Source organism: Bombus bifarius, unplaced genomic scaffold, assembly GCF_011952205.1.
Source record: "Bombus bifarius isolate JDL3187 unplaced genomic scaffold, Bbif_JDL3187 scf7180000007984, whole genome shotgun sequence".
In the NCBI taxonomy this organism is placed as follows: Eukaryota; Metazoa; Arthropoda; class Insecta; order Hymenoptera; family Apidae; genus Bombus; species Bombus bifarius.
This window is the reverse complement of record NW_022884367.1, coordinates 5,701,381-5,718,218: the sequence shown is the minus strand read 5'-3', so window position 1 is coordinate 5,718,218 and position 16,838 is coordinate 5,701,381. Positions and strand designations below refer to the sequence as shown.

The 16,838-nt window shown below is 32.2% G+C and overlaps 1 protein-coding gene across 2 annotated transcripts in view; it reads right to left on the bottom strand.

Annotated features, from left to right (window-relative positions):
• LOC117204838 overlaps positions 1–16,838 on the bottom strand; it is an 85,743-nt gene that overhangs the window by 13,746 nt on the left and 55,159 nt on the right. For both annotated transcript variants that reach the window (XM_033442621.1, XM_033442623.1), the window contains exons 5-9: positions 9,079–9,240; positions 8,666–8,722; positions 4,813–4,879; positions 2,249–2,414; positions 1–229 (exon numbers count right to left, since the gene is read on the bottom strand). In XM_033442621.1, the coding sequence (XP_033298512.1) occupies positions 1–229; positions 2,249–2,414; positions 4,813–4,879; positions 8,666–8,722; positions 9,079–9,240 (681 nt within the window). The remainder of the gene's footprint in view (positions 230–2,248; positions 2,415–4,812; positions 4,880–8,665; positions 8,723–9,078; positions 9,241–16,838) is intronic.

Here is a 16,838-nt window from a genome sequence, read left to right as displayed (position 1 = left end):
CTGGACGTCGCTACTCGCGTAGTCTCCACTTTCTCGAGAAGCTCTCGAGTGCGTAAGTGGTATGATAGCTGGTGGATTATTATGACCTTGTGGCACAATAAGACCTCGCATTGTCGAAGTTGCACCTTTCCTGGAACGATCTCGCGGGAGACTGATGTCTCCGGCAGTTCGAAGCGAAATAATTCCCTCACCTCTGTTTTCTGGCCTTAAATTCAGCGTGAAACATACTCTGAAACAAAATACAAGCATTTTCTCAAGCTCTCGAAAATTTCTTCTACATACTATTAGTTTCAAAATTGTATCCTTAAAAATGAACTATACTAAAATTTTATGCTTTATGCTATCATTAATCACTAATCATTTATTACGTGTCCATTTAGAAAAACTAATATATGAAAGTAATATATTGTGAAATTAAAAGCACTATACTTATATAAGAAATTTATATTATTCAATACGTCGAAACTTTTTAAAATGAAGAATAAAAGAAAATATGTAAAATATTATTTGTAGCTTATATTATTTAATAAAGGTGTTGCATTATTCAACATCATACAAAAATTATATTGTATTTAAAAATAATTTATAAAATATGACGCAACCGTTAAAGAAGAAAAGTTGGGAAAGACCGCTTTCATTAAAACTTATGTTTTATATTTGAACAAGAAACATAAAGACAATCTGGAGAAAATACTTATTTTCTAACTTTTTAGTAATTTCCTTTGATTTCGCGCAATAATACTTCATGTTATGTATACGTTAATATTGAAGATCTAATACTTAGTTGAATCAAATATTATGAGAAATTTACATTAAAATTTTCAATATCGTGAAATAATCTGCAAGTAAGTTTATAGGCATGTATGGTTCTTATTCGTTTTGTTATTAAACTATAAGACTAGCACTATTCATAAACTTTATGTATTAGGTGAAGTAAAAAGTTCTGAGCGCTTTTTCGCTTTATTTCGACGATGAAATTAACATAGTCAAGATTATTCGATTTAGATTAAATATGCGCCGTTTTGTTCGATTACTTTTGTCCATTTTGAAGGCAATTTCATAATTCCGCGGTTGAAGAAGTCCTCGTCCCTATTGGTAAAAAACTTGACCAGCTCATTTTCACAAGCCTCTCTTGAGGCCAGTTTTGTACCATCAAGAAAATTTTGCAAAAACTTAAAAAGGTGATAATCGCTTGGTGCCAGGTCTGGACTGTACGGCGGATGCGATAGAACCTCCCAGCCAAGCTCTCGGAGCTTCTGACGCGTCGTTAAAGATGTGTGCGGCCTGGCGTTGTCTTGATGGAACACAACACCTTTCCTATTGGCCAATTCTGGCCGCTTCTGGTCGATCGCCTGCTTCAGTCTGGTCAGTTGTTGACAATAGAGGTCCGAATTAAGTGTTTGCCCCGATGGGAGCAGCTCATAATGGATGATTCCCTTCCAATCCCACCAAACACACAATAAAACCTTCTTGGCCGTTAATCCACGCTTGGCGATCGTTTGGGCCGGCCCACCGCGATTGGACCACGATCTTTTTCGGCTGTTGTTCTCGTATGTGACCCATTTTTCATCGCCAGTCACCATCCGCTTCAAAAATGGGTCGATTTCGTTACGTCTCAACAAAGAATCGCAGGCATCAATTCGGTCCAAAAGGTTCTTTTGCGTCAATTCATGTGGCACCCATACGTCGAGCTTCTTCTTGAGACCAGCCTTATGCAAATGGTTCCAAACGGTTTTCTGGCTAATCTTCAGTTCCTGGGCAATGGAATAAGTGCTCACATGCCGGTCCGACTCGACGATTTCCATGATTTTATCCACATTTTCGACGATTGGCCTACCAGAGCGTGCCTCATCTTCGACGTCCATATTACCAGAACGGAATCGTTGGAACCACCGCTTTGCTGTTGCATTCGATACTGTACTGGGTCCATAAACAGCACAAATTTTTTTGGCCGCCTGCTCCGCCTTTTCACCTTGGTCGTAGTGGTACTGAAGAATGTATCGAATTTTCTCTTTTTTTATCTCCATTTTCGAACGCTGTAACACACAACTGGCTTCACCGAACACAAAACTGACAAAGAACCTTTTTGATGCGTAATATCACCTTGAAATCGGTGTATACTATGACTCGATGCGATGTGCACATCGTGAGATATGGCTCACTAAAGACATCTAGCGAAAAACGCTCAGAACTTTTTACTTAACCTAATATTTTGTTATATATGATTAAAAATGTTTGCGGGCTTCACCTTCCATTTTGAATAGTCGCTGTTGGTACAGGACCACCACTGGCTCCCATGAGGAAGTCTTCGGGGTCTGACTCATATGGAGGTTCGTCATACCAGTGTTGACCTCCAGGACCCAAACCCAGTCCTCCTCCGCAACGTGCATCCTCGTCGTACATGTAAGTGTCATCTGAACATTAAAAATACATTTGTCATTACCTTGAAATACAAAGCAGCAATATTACTACTAATTTCTTAATATTAATATTAGTGAATTTGAAGTTAAACGACGACAATAAGTATTTATTTTTCTCTACATTTAATTAAAAACACATGTTCGCTGATATCGAACGCAACATTGGCCAAACTTCATTTAAAAAATATTTATTACATCTAAAATACAAATATACAGATAAAATAAAATCTTAGATATATAATAATATAAAAATTTTAGAATTTCGATCTGTTCAATGAAAATACAAGATTTTAATTAACTTTAAATATAGAAAAATAAGCCTATCTCTACTACCATTTTTTTTTAACATCATTAAACATATTTTTTAACATCTTTAAACATCTGTTAAGCATATAAATCATTCACAAGACACATTGATCAATTTCATAAATTCTTAATTTATCTCGTAATTTGCTATTATTTACGTCATACGTTTTTAAAAAACGATCTCACGAAAATAAATAATTCGTTTTCTCAAAATTGAACGTCAATCGAGCACTTATATAAAAAAATTGAAGAATTGATAAAAAGGATATATAAAAAAAATAATGTATGAAATTGATAATTCAACAATAATATTAAAAAGCGAATTGAAAACAAATATGCAATTTAATAAAGCCAGTCTTACTGCTCTCTTCCTCTCAAGCAATTTGAACCTCCATTCTGTTTCTTCCTATTTTATTCTTACTCCTAAAGAGAAATTCTATCAGCATCAACTTATCAAACGGTTTTTATCGTTTCGCGCAGCAATAGTGGATGGTAAAAATTCTTCTCGGAGAAATTGCACGGTGTTTCGTTTGGTAAAGTGTAGCATGGCGCTAATGCGTGGTAATTCGAGACGCGAGAAGACCTCGAGTGCCGTTGCTGGTGCGAAAGACTGAGCGAAATCAAGCGTCTGAGGATCGTGCACGTGCGTGTGGGCGCGAGAAAAAATGAGGGGATCGGGAAAGCGAGCCGCGGAGAAAGCAGTCGACGGTTGTTGACGATAACGAGATTAGCCAGAACATAGAAGGGGCTTCGTGGCTTGGTACCATTGCCTTCGTCGACTACGTGATCGCGAATAAAACTCCCCAAGTCAGTGATAAATCGGTAATAGGAAATTTAAAGGATCCTGGAAACATTACTCTCGATACTTTATTTGATCTTCTTTATGACACCCGATATATGTTATTATATTTGATCAAGTGCTTTTTTTGATATACCTTCATAATGGGGAAGATAGGTTGATTTATAGGATTTATAGGATCAAGTAGTAAAATAATGCATATAAGTAGGAATAAATAGAATCGCTTAAACAGAGTATTATTATAAGATAATTAGATAGTTAGAAATAACGTCGATTTAGCTACAAACAATTTATAGATATAATAAATATACTCACAATTACTACATAACTAGAGATCAAACGTAAAAAAGATTTTTGTGATTTAAAAAGGAATATGAATGTAAATAAGAAGGTTTAACATAAAGCTAGCAATACTTAGATTTCATATAAACTTTATAAAAGTACAAGAACTAGGAGAAAGAAAAATAACGACAAAAGACCTGTTAAGAATATCTTTGAAAATTGTTTTCATAAATAAAAAAGTATTCAATGATGTAATTTGTCTGAAAAAAAGTGATACCAAAAAATTAATGCAACGTTATAAATCTTCGGATTGATAGTGGATTCTTAATGTTTCACACACGTGAGCTACTCAATATTTATGCTAGTACTTTACTGAAAATAATTACAGCGTGTTATCTGATTGAAAACTATTAAAAGTCAACAAAATCCTAAATGTGCACACCAATTTTGTTTCTTAATATTCATTTATAATACGAATAAAAGCAGATTGAGAATCCTAGAAGAGTTGCAAGGTATTTTACAAAAGATTCAAGTAGAACGAGAAGAAAGATATACATATCGTCTTTAACATCTCACAACAAGATTAACCTAAACTTCCATTCGGATCCTAAAACAAGCAGAAGACATTCCTTCAAAAGTTTTTCCGTTTAAGAGAATTTTTGTCTACGGCGGCAATTTCGTTTCAGTGCACTGAGATTTCTTGAAAAGAAAAAGAAAGCGGGAAAGGGACAGAAGAAGAGGCATCGTAGAACGAACGCGTTAAATGAGTCCCTAGAGGGTGCGGGTGAAACGTACGAAGTGTCAGGCGTTTGGGAGTCGATTCTCAGACTGGCTGGCACGTGCAAGTTCTGCTCAAGGTAGACACACTGGTCGTGTACTATAACAGAAGCACGCACACAGGAACGTACCAAGGACGTGGCCTGGTTGGTTCGAGGAGACTGGGCTATAAGTTGCAGAGAGACAAGGCGACAACTAGCTAGAGGTTACACTCCTTGACGTACTTACCTCCAGGGAGCTGACCCCGTCCGTCTCGGCCAAGCTGCATTAAACCCTGCCGGATGTCCCTCAGTATCTGAAACAGGACAATAACGAGGGCGTGAATGAATCTCCGTTCGACTACGTGATTAGAATATACATTAATTTACAATGGAAAATTTGTTGAAATATTTTGAAATAGACTGAACCTGCAGCACGGTGACCCCACCACTCTGAACTCTTATTATAAAAATCTTGGTCCGCCACTGCATTATTATGAAAATATATTTATTTATTTATAATAGAACATTCCTTATCTGAACTTCATTTTTTTTAAATTTTTGAACTTGATTCAATCTGATTTAGTCGTGAGCGATTTCGTTTGTTGGAATTTCTTTAAATTGATTGAATCTGAACCATCTATAGACGGTTCCATCTATTGGGATTTTTTGAAGTTGGTTGAATTCTAACCACATTTATTATTGTATTATGCAAACGAAACTTTCCTCATAGGCCACGAAGAAATCAGCGAATTCTTATTATATAAATTTTTTGCCTTTCTATGGTGACTATATGGTTGTTCCTCGCATTGTAGAAGGAAAGTTGTTCAAATATCGATTCATCGATATACATTATATAGAATTTAAAATCTACAAATCCGTCAAATTGTAAAATTGTAGATGATCGTAATTTATATATTTTATTACTTTTCTATTTGTTTTCCTATGCTGTTTACCTATATCACGCGAAAGATTAAAATAAATAAGTTAAAAGAAGCACAGAAACAAAATATAATATTATAAAAAATACAAAGTTCCGTGTACAATAGTCCATCCCAGAGGATACATTGTTACAACGAAACATTGCCAACGTTCATCAGGAAGTTTGTAACGGAGAAAGAACGAAGGGTAGTCGTTGTATCGCGTCTACATGTACAGTTTATGGTAACGGCAGGCGGGGTCCGAATTTTAATTACGCGAAACTGACGATTCCATACACGCATATGCGAGAAAAGTTAGCCTGGTCCTTTCAGAGAATTGAAGGGATTGAAAAGGGGCCCCCCAGAAATTAGCCGAAACTGACTGGCTTCTCTTGGCCCTAGGCTACTCAAACAGGCAGAAAAAGATAGGAAGAAATAAAACGGAGTTTCCTTTGAGGTTGCGAACAATATGGAAATAAAGGTCTGTATCCGTGTAAAAGTTTTAGTGTCACTTCTACCTTCGAAGGTTTACTGCTCCCTAGGGAGGATCTTCTTTTCTTCCCTCCCTATTCCCTACCTTCTATTTTCTCCACCAACCGGTTGACTTCTCCTTTGCCACGCGAGAAACTGCGGGATAATCCCGTGGGCGACCACCTCGTCAACTATCCTCGTCATCATTCTCCCCTTTCTCCACTTTCTGCTTCTTTTCTTGTTCCAAGTATTATACACGTCATTGATATGACATTTTAGACGCGTAAGTTCAACTTTTACGCGGATAATTCGTGTCATTTGTTTAGTGTGAGAAGCTATTTCTTATTTCAGGGTTATTTGCGATTATATAGTACATACATAGTATACAGTTACATTACTATAGACGACTTCCGGATAGTAATTCAGTGAGAAGTTCGAAGTTGAATCATTGTTATTTTCTTATAATACTTGCTAATAACAAATGGTGGATGATCTCTAGACGGAGTTAAGATGACAAACGATTAAAACGAGATAAGTGACAGAAGTTAAGATTTCCAATAGAAATAAAGCATTTCTGTTAATCTCCCTACTAATGTCATTTATTGTTTGAGTAGTATTCATGGAAGAATATATATTTGATGGTATTATATTCAACGAAGATATGTTAGTACTCACAAACACGGATTAGTATCTTAGCTCTGTTTCTATTTTTATATTCCCTGATAGCTATAATTATTATAAGTAACAGAATATGTAATAAATACTCAAATATTTTTCTATGTCAAATGGAACTACAAAAAATATACCTGGATTTATTATATGTTTCATAGTAATAAGTACAATTATTCTTATTATAAATATTTGAATACAAATTAAATGAATAGTTATAACGTAAATGGACACGAGCAACACTAAGAACCCATGAGGGTAACACTTGATGATAATGCTACAGCATCGATCATACATATGTGATTCGCAAGCGTGATAATTATAGTCGGACGCATCGAATTCACACCTGTGTAGGAATTGAGGTGTTGAAACATAATTAACTAACCTGTTAACTCGAGAATTACTTGATCAGAAACAACTCCTATGCATGCAACTCCCAGTCCATACCAGAAACAGTTCCATTATTTCGTAATCTATTATTGAAGTAAATGACGAATCTACTTTTAAAAATAACTAACGTGTATAAAAAAACAGCTAGACAATATAGAAAAGCGAGATAAAATATCAAACCAATCTGAAAATGTATAGGTATAAGAGTGATGAAAAAAATGTGTAAAAAGCAAAGTCAATCAGTTCTGAGAATTTGTTTCTCAGATAAATCAATAGTAATAAAATGAGATAATATAGTAAAGAAATTTCGATAAAGTTCGTACTGAATTTTAGTCAGTAAATTGGATGACAAACTCTGCTATTACGAAGCAGCTTAGAAACTTTTGTCAAATAATCCCAGATGATCCAGTTGGTCCCTCACGTTGCCCGTTCCAAATCTTGACCAGTCCTTTCCGCAAACTTCAACGATACCATTCCGACTTCCCTCTCGAGCTACGAGCTCCTTTACGAGTTTCAACTTCCTTCCACATGTGTTTCGTCCATCTCACTCGAACAGGAGGAAAAGGGGATTAGTGCTTTTAAAAAGTTATCAGTAATCTTCTGCGAGACTGGCCTTATTACTCAAGGTGTACACCAATCTTATCTCCATGTGATAATTTTGATACAATTATCACAGCACTTACTGCTTATTATATTATTACACATAATATTATATATATTATGTATACATGTATTGTATATAATATAATATGTAATATATTACGTATAATATATTATATATAATAATATAATTAATCAAGATATATCAAAATATTTTCATCACCAATTTAGTTGAAATTTTGCATACTCGCTCTCTTTTTATACAAAAATAGCCCGTTATAGTATTATTATAAGAGTATACTCAATATTTGCGAAAATATGTTATATTTTTCGAAATCTTCATGATTCAAGATTCATTATTGTATTAAAGTAGAATAGAAGTATTTAAAAATCAATATGTTTATGCAGGATTTCAAGTCTAAAATCTCAGCTAGATTATTTCTCACAATCAATTTCAAATAAAATTAGTAGAGAATTGCGGAGGGCAGATTGGGTTTTTAATAAGTTCTATCACCTTCTGCCGTCATTTATTGTGTAAATTATTTTTAAATTTATTCTGTTCTTAAATTATTCGACAATTAAATTATCCTCGTTTTAATTGTCTCTATATTATTCCCAAAATTTATTCGATGAAATTGTGAGAAAGATATATACATACGTTGCATTCGCAATATGCTGTGATTCGATAAAATAATTGTCTTTATATAATACTTTGTTATATCATTTATACGATTGTGCTTTAATTGTCAATTGCTCATTAATCATTACAATTAATTATATCTTATAGATAATACTAATGGCAAAATATATAACATATCTAGAGGAAAATAATATAATTTTCAAGATATAAAGGTTGATAAGCTTTTGATAAGAACGATAACAAAACTAAAAGCTGAACCAATGCACCATTAAATTGATCATGCTTATTGCTTTTATTCGTTTCTCTTATGAATTGAATCTAACTCACTTCCTTTCTTTGGTATTCGTACAAACAAAAATTCATTAGTATATAAAAAAAAAGGAAGAGTGAACATTAATTTAAATTGCACTCACCTCTTCGTGTTCTTTATGAAATCGTTCCTTCTTTCTCAGCGCCTCTTGAACCTTCAGCTGGAAAATATAAACCAGTAAAGTCTTCTCTACATACCGTATTGACCAAAAATTCAATAATAGTACGAACAGATATTTCAAAACTTTTGAAGAATTTTATATAAAACAAACGTACTTAGGTGAATCAATTTCAATTAAGATAACAAAAGACGTGGATAATTAAGATAACAAAAAACTCGCAATCTTTTTTTTTTTAAGAATTACAATGTTTAATAAAACGAACAAATTAGACAAAATTATTAATTAAATTTTATATTTCAATTTTCCATTATCTCTGATAAAATGAAAACTGTAACTTATAAGTTATCATTTAATATTTATAAAATATAAATGATACATATAAATGAAAATCATACCCTATGTATGGTTTCCTCGAAGCTATTTGGCTGACCACCGTTCATTTGCAAATATCTTAATCGATCGTAATCTCTTGGATCCACCATAGAACGTAAAATTGTGTGTCCCATATCTGGTCCCAAGCCTAATCCACTTTGCAGAACACTATCTGGTGTGTCCACCTATCATTAACAAATCGAACAATACGATATTATTTAAAGTTTATATGCAACAACATTTTCTTACATATAGATTTTTATAACTTTGCCTTTATTTAAATATGAATTATTCTACGACATTTGTGACAGTGTAAGTAAAAAATAAACTATGAGAGGATATAATCGTTTTACTTCATTACGCTACAGAATGGTAAATTCCAGGAATAACCGAATGAAACCAAAACACTGTGTACGAAATTATTTAAGGAGCGTGTAATTAGGAATCATAATGAAAGTATGAAATAGTGTTTCGTTCTGCACATCATTAGTCGAATAATTAAGACAGAGACTGGAGTATTTTGACAGTGATAACTTGAGGCAAAACGTTCTAGGCGTTTGTAAAGAGCGTTCTGCTGCGAACGTGATTTTAACTAGAAAATTCATCTCTGCCGCGAAATTATATGGGACATTAAATAATAAATGTCATATACAGAATATTTTAAAAAAGAAAGGGTAATGAAACATCATGGTGAACATAATAATAATGATTAATAATTATCAATAATGGAACACTTTCTTCATCAGAATATCTTAATTTGACAGTGAAAAATATCATAAATATTTTAGTAATAGAATTAAAAAATCCGAAAACGGTAATAATTACGAATGGAATATAATTGGGTAAGGTTGAACAAAAAGGAACAAATGGCAATTGCAAAACAGGAAATCAAAATTTGTGAGGTGTGACATGGACAGAGAAAAAAATCATTTTCACGAACGCAAAGGTTATTATCTCCTGGCTGAAATTTAATTAAACCGCGTGGCATTTATGTTAAACGGATTAAAACCATTTGTTTGCGTTCACAGGCTGAACTTCGCAAATACAACGGTAGAGGTACAATTCCTAAGACTGAATAATTCCAAGAGACAAGACTGGGAATTTACGTGATTGTTCCCTGTTTACTGGCAGCATGTTGACTTTTACCATACTACGCCATATGTATAGCTAAGATGAAGGAAAAGTGAATATATTATGCAACCAACATAGAAGCTACTATTGAAAAATCTGTCAACTCTTGTCAAAAACAAGGTACGTAGTGATAAAGCTCGGAACACGACAAAACGAATCTAACATAAGTACTATATTCTAAAATATACTTCATTAAAATTTACATTCTATGTGTTTTTTTATATATCATCTATAAATTTTACTTAATTTATTTTTATTTTATGAAGCTAATATATAAATTTATATTCTATGCATTTCATAAAAGTATAGTATTCGCTACATTTTTTACTTTCATTAATTTTATTCGTCTCAAAAAAATCATTTTTATTGTAATGAAAAGTACTACAAAGTTAATGTGCTTTATACCGAGATAACTAAAATTCTGTTTTATTAGATTTTTGTTATTTAGTATAGTAGGAAATATATATTATTATAGGACTTTATATAAATATGCCTTATTTAAATACAAATGGTCTTTTTTATGAAGTCTGTAGACTTCTGAGATTAATTATAATAAATATAAAATGCTCAATAATAAATCCAGTTGTCTGAACTCGACCAAAACAAAACTATGATATTAATTAATTAAAGAAATCATTTATTCATTCGGGAAACTTTTACGGGTCACATTGCAATTTATCAGTTTTCGGTTCTTGGAGGTGAATAAAAACTAGACGCCAGTGGGCAACGACAGTTTTATCATGCGGTTCAAATCCATCAACAGGATAATGCCCGTATAAATCCGTCATAGACATGCACCATTAACGAGCATTTAATTCTAGGAATTCGAGCCGCAACGGACGAAAATCACGGAGAAATCTGTATATTAAAAGAGGGTTTGTCTTACCCAGCACTGGAAAATCTGTTTAACTTTTAGAACTCGCTATTAGACGCAGTATGGCCAATGAGCTTTGACTCGTGTAAACCAACAAACTCTGTGTGTTACGAGTTTATAGCACACCTAAAATTCTTCCGGCAAAATTTTATTATTGAACCGGAAAAGTGCAGCACTAGTCGGTTACGTAATATTGAAACATTTTGGTTCGTAAAGTTGATATTAACAAATACTTGGCAACTTTCGATTTGTGGAATTTCCTTAGCTTATTGTTAAATTAAATTGCTGAGATAAATATAGAGGGTAAGCGAAGACACTGTAGTATGTTATGTTATAAATATTAAAATTTATATACAAATTGTATGATTCTAACAAAAATTAAAATTAAGATATTTATAGTCACCGAAGTATCTTTTATTAATTTCAATGATTGTCTTTCATTTTTTAGTCATTCTGTGTTTCATTAGTTCCTGTCGCCCTTGGATCTCGAATTTTATTTCTAGAAATTTTCTATTATTTAGAGTAAACACGGTAGAGATGGATCAGGTTTTTAGAAACACTCAAAAATCGAGCATTTTAGGAATATTATATATTTTTTACTCGTGGGTTTATGTAGTGAACGATCCTTCTTGAAGTATGTAAGAATCGCAGCATAATATTTTCATAAATAACTACAGAAAGAGGAAAATAAAATTTTAGCTTCTGGGCTATTCCTTGCACTACGGGTGAGATGGGCCATTTTCACGTAAGTTATAATCGCTCATGAAATTGGTTTGCGGTAACTACTTTTATTGGAAAAGCTTTTTTAATAAGGAGAAAAGAAGACTCTCTATTATTATCTACTATCACAACTACTATTATTACAGAAGTACAAAATATACTACTTATAAAAATATATAAAAAACATTTTTAGATACTATGAAAGTTATTTATTAAACACTTGTTTTTTTTCCTTTTTTGCCACAATGCTCAGACACAATTTTAAATATCGGACATCCTTCAGGAATACATCGAGAAAAGACAACACATTTAATTCAATCATCTTCTTTCGTCGAATCATTATAGTTTTCACCGTATCTGATGCATACATCTCCGTTCCAGTTCTCAAAATCATCATCAATTTGTTGTTTTGTTTGAAGGATGTTTAATTAAATTTAATTAAAACACCTCTAATTAAATCAATTCAAAAGACGTACGCCTAACGGATATTTTTTAAATTAGAAAAATTTTTTTAAATTTTTTAAATTATATTGAAAAAGCGACTGAAAATAAGAAGGTAAGTAAGGAATAAAATCGCTTGAAATTTTCACAAAAGGTATATTGAGAGCATTTTAATCATTTAAATAGAATAGATTAATTTATCTTCTACCATCAGTTCATCCAATGGTCTTCGTACTTTTTACTTCGCAACAAGCTTCTAAATTATTCATTCATTTCGTAGTAATTATGTATAAAAGAAATTTTTAAGGAACGAGTCTTGCAATATAACATTAATTAATTAGTTGCAAAGTGAAATGTGTATAAAAGTAAAAGCGAGATAAATAAGTTATTTATGTACTATGTAGTGCATTCTTCTCCTCACTATGTTAATAATGGGCTATCATATTTTTATGTAAAGCTTTACTGAAGTTTGAAAACAGATCACTAGTATTTTTATATTAAAATTGATACAGAATTAAGAAATAATTAATCAATTTGACCCGTTCCAATTGTTAATTTTCCAATTAACGAGGAACAAGATCCCTTCTGGAAATATTATTCGATTATAAATTCGATGTTGAAGTTCGTAAAATAAATTTGTAGTAACAACTCACATTTTTATCTCATTTCTTTGGCAGTATCTTTTACGAGACTACACCAAGAAATGATAAATTAATGAAAGTGGCGACAATTTCCTTCGCTCCAATTTACAATAATTAGTGTAATTGTACGGTATCTAATGCCATGATATTAATCCTAAGACCACTGTAATACGAAAAGTAGCTAATTTTCTGCAGTATATTTAACGAGTAATTTTAGCTGGACAAAGATATGCGTATATAACACTTGCTATTCTTTTCGTCGGAAGTAAATGTACAATATGTTATTACAATAAAGAAGTTTCATTTCTGAAAAGTATCGAGTAGGCTGAAGCGATAGAAATAAATTGTGCTATCCAATCACACAATAAAATTGAACTTATCAGTAAATAATAAAAATCAAATAAAATCAATAAACGTAACGATTACCAAATATGTTCAGCTCTTCTAATTCAAAATTCATTGTTTCCATGTGTATTTTTATGGAAAAAAAATTAATTTAGATTTCATAAAATTAAATTGAACTCATGGTAAGTATAATAAATGGAACGAAAAAAATTAGATAGGGCAAAGTTATGAAAATAGCGGGAGTAGCAAATTCAAGATGGAATTCCACCAAACGTACACCTAGGTCTAAGCGTGTGTTCTTCAATATTGGAAGCTGGCACCGCAAAAATTCTAGTCAGGGCTCTAAAATAAAAGTGCTTGTCAATAAAGAATCCAGTAAGGGCTTTCATGGGTATTGGGTATCGTTCCTATACAATACAACAATTTCAGAAAGAAAATAACTGAAAAATAATGTATTTATACGATATATTAAATAGCATTATCATAACAGTTTTAGCGCGTTTATCATCTTTCAATACATATAAAATTATTTTATTATTTAAAACATTTAAAACAGCACTCTAAATTGTTAAAAAAAATAATCTTATTATATTCTAATGAAATCAGTATATAATATTCATTTTTCGATATTATATAAGAAATTTATACAATGTTGTAATATTATAAAAATAAGACTGCAAAGAATATATCTGGAAAATTGAAATAAAAATAATGACAATACATGTCATAGTTGTGATATTTGATCATTATGAAACAATTACGGTGAATCGTTCTATTCAAAAACGCCATAGAATAGAATGTTACTACATGAAAATTTTCTTAAAGGAACACGTTATTCGAGGCACGCGGTTTCCAGTTCAAAATTACAAAAGCAGCGACCGCACGAAATGCACGTCCTTCGATATCCCAGGCAGCTATTGCAAAGAGATTCTAGTCACGAGCCTCGACATGTCACTCAGGTAAAAGCGTTTTGCAGCGAAGAAATCTGTGGCTTCCTTAAATCTGATGAAGGTATTGCGACAATGTTATAAATTTTACTTGAAATTGCAACTAAATGTAAAATGTTTCTTGCTTGTTTAAACTTTTAAAAAATGACAATACATATATAATATAACATTCAGATACATATAAGAAAGATACATGTAAGATACATATATAATATAAATATTTTTATATCAAGATTTTATATTAATATATTCTTTTATAAGACACTGAAATTTTACATATTTTATATTTATCATTTTATTTACTTAAACAGAAATTAATGAACTAGACAAAAAATTGACCGATACGATAATATAAGGTATATTTCATTCTTTATTTTGTTTCTTATGAGAAAATTCGCGAAGAAACTTGTTATTTTTGAAAGAACAAGAAAATAGCGAAAACTTCATATGGTACACTTATCCGACATAATAGTAGGTTGTTCGAAAAGTGTCTTTCTTTTACAGACACGTCTTTTACAACGACGCATCTTTATACAAACATGAAACCTAATCTGTCAAACACTGTGATCTTTATTTTGATAGAACAAAATGGATCACACGTAATTCTATAAAATAATATAAAACGAAAAATGTTGTGCATCCGTTATCTCCTTATAAAACGAAACAAACATTTCGGACGACCTAGTAGATCTACAATTCTTACATATCGATAATGTTATCTTATCGAAAACTTTTCAGCTCTCTTTTTACATCAATCAATTTAGAATTTTATCAGCTCTTAGGTTCATCGCGAAATTTTTAATCTGTCAGAACATTAATAATGATCATTTAGTTTATCATATATCATTTTTGATTTAGTTGTTTGTCTATTGTATGATTTAGTAATTTGCTTCAGTATAAAATATCGGTCACCTCTTGTAAATTCGGTTGTATCCTACAAGGTTGCTCGCATAACTGGAAACAGTTCAATAATTCGGAAACTACGCCACTGCCTTTAATCTTTCTGGGCTCAAATTTTATAGGTCCTAGGGGCCTTTACATATGTGTCAGAGTTGATTCATATTCATACCCCGTAGGGGCTGAAACGAGGGTCGACTTAGAAATTTCAAATGGGAGAACCTATATAAATTTGTTTGTAAATAGTATGAATTTACCCCGTCTTAATTTTTTGATTTTATCCTGCATGAATTTCCAAAAAGAATGAACTATATTAAAGACTGGTGAATCTGAAAATCGATGAAATTCAGAAATTTTTTCACGACTTGATTATGCGCATTCCAGAAAATTGAGAAAATAAGATAGTCTCATTTAAACAGTATTTATTTTTCCTACAGGACGATTCTGTTAATAATTAAAATGTATCGTGCAACTTCTAGTTTTGTGAGACTATCATATTATAAAGAAAAAGAAACGAATACGTACGTTCCATAAACAAAAATGATAAAAAATAAATAGTTACACAAGCCAGATGTTAGGAAATAAAAGTGGTACGTGGAACATAAGGTGTACGAGTTATAAAGAAGCTAGATAGTATGTGAAGCCAAAACCGTGACAGTGGTTTCTGTTTACTGAAAGGATGGGGGTAATCTCTGCAAACGTCACCAAAACTACGTACACGTCGAGGACTATGTGTGTATATCGTAACTACCTAATAAAACTCGAATCTACGACGTGGCGTCGCGACGGCTCGCGTTAATGTCTCGCGAGACAGGCAACGAGTTAGGCCATGTGACGTTGACACGCTGCGGGGAAAATTGTTGACGTGGTAACGCGGATTTCCACGTGATAAAACGTGTGCTACACCACACCGAAACAAATCCTTATTGAACAGTAAAAATTTTATTTTCTTTCGTAGAAAAGTAATCTTAACATTCGTTTCTACGGAAAATTAAATTCTTTGCAAGGTATAAGATTTCTTGCAAAGTGGTTAACTCGACGTGTATTATTCATCCTTCTATTGTCACATTTGTATCACGTTTGTGTCATTCGTGGTATTAAATGTCTTATACATTCATCAAAACACTGTTCCCATTGATAAGTAGATTACCGATATTTTTAGAAATTTGTATTTCTATGAATACAATCTGTAGAAATGAAAAGAATAGAGAAAAGAATTGTTTGAGTATAATTTACAATAATATATAGCCGACGAATTTTAAGAAATAGAATATAAACGAGAAATTTAAAAAATTGAATGTGAATGGAAATTGTTTGATGTAATTAAAAAGAAATTTTCGCATTTTCAAATTACCCACAAATGAATAAGAATCCGCAGTCTACAGATAAGTATGAAATATTTTTCCGTGCATTTTCGAAAAAGCGAAGTAAATTTTTTGTGCGCAATAGTACTTTACTTTGGGTAATATCTGGACATAGAAATATCACACACATATATACATCTAGGTATCTTTCAACCGATACAGAAAATCGTTCAGGATACATCGATGCAAATGAAACGGCATGGTCACGGAAAGAGCTATGGTTCTCGTCAAAATGTTTTACGCGATATGGAAGATATATGTCATGAGTATGCAATCATATTTCATGCAAATTTAGTAAGCTGTCTTGCGACAAGTAGCTCACAATGCCGATTTCAGTACGTTTTGTCACGACAATTGAACAGATGGTACATATATCCATTTTGTCGCTCTTCATTCTTCTATCTGTCCTGATATCAATGAATT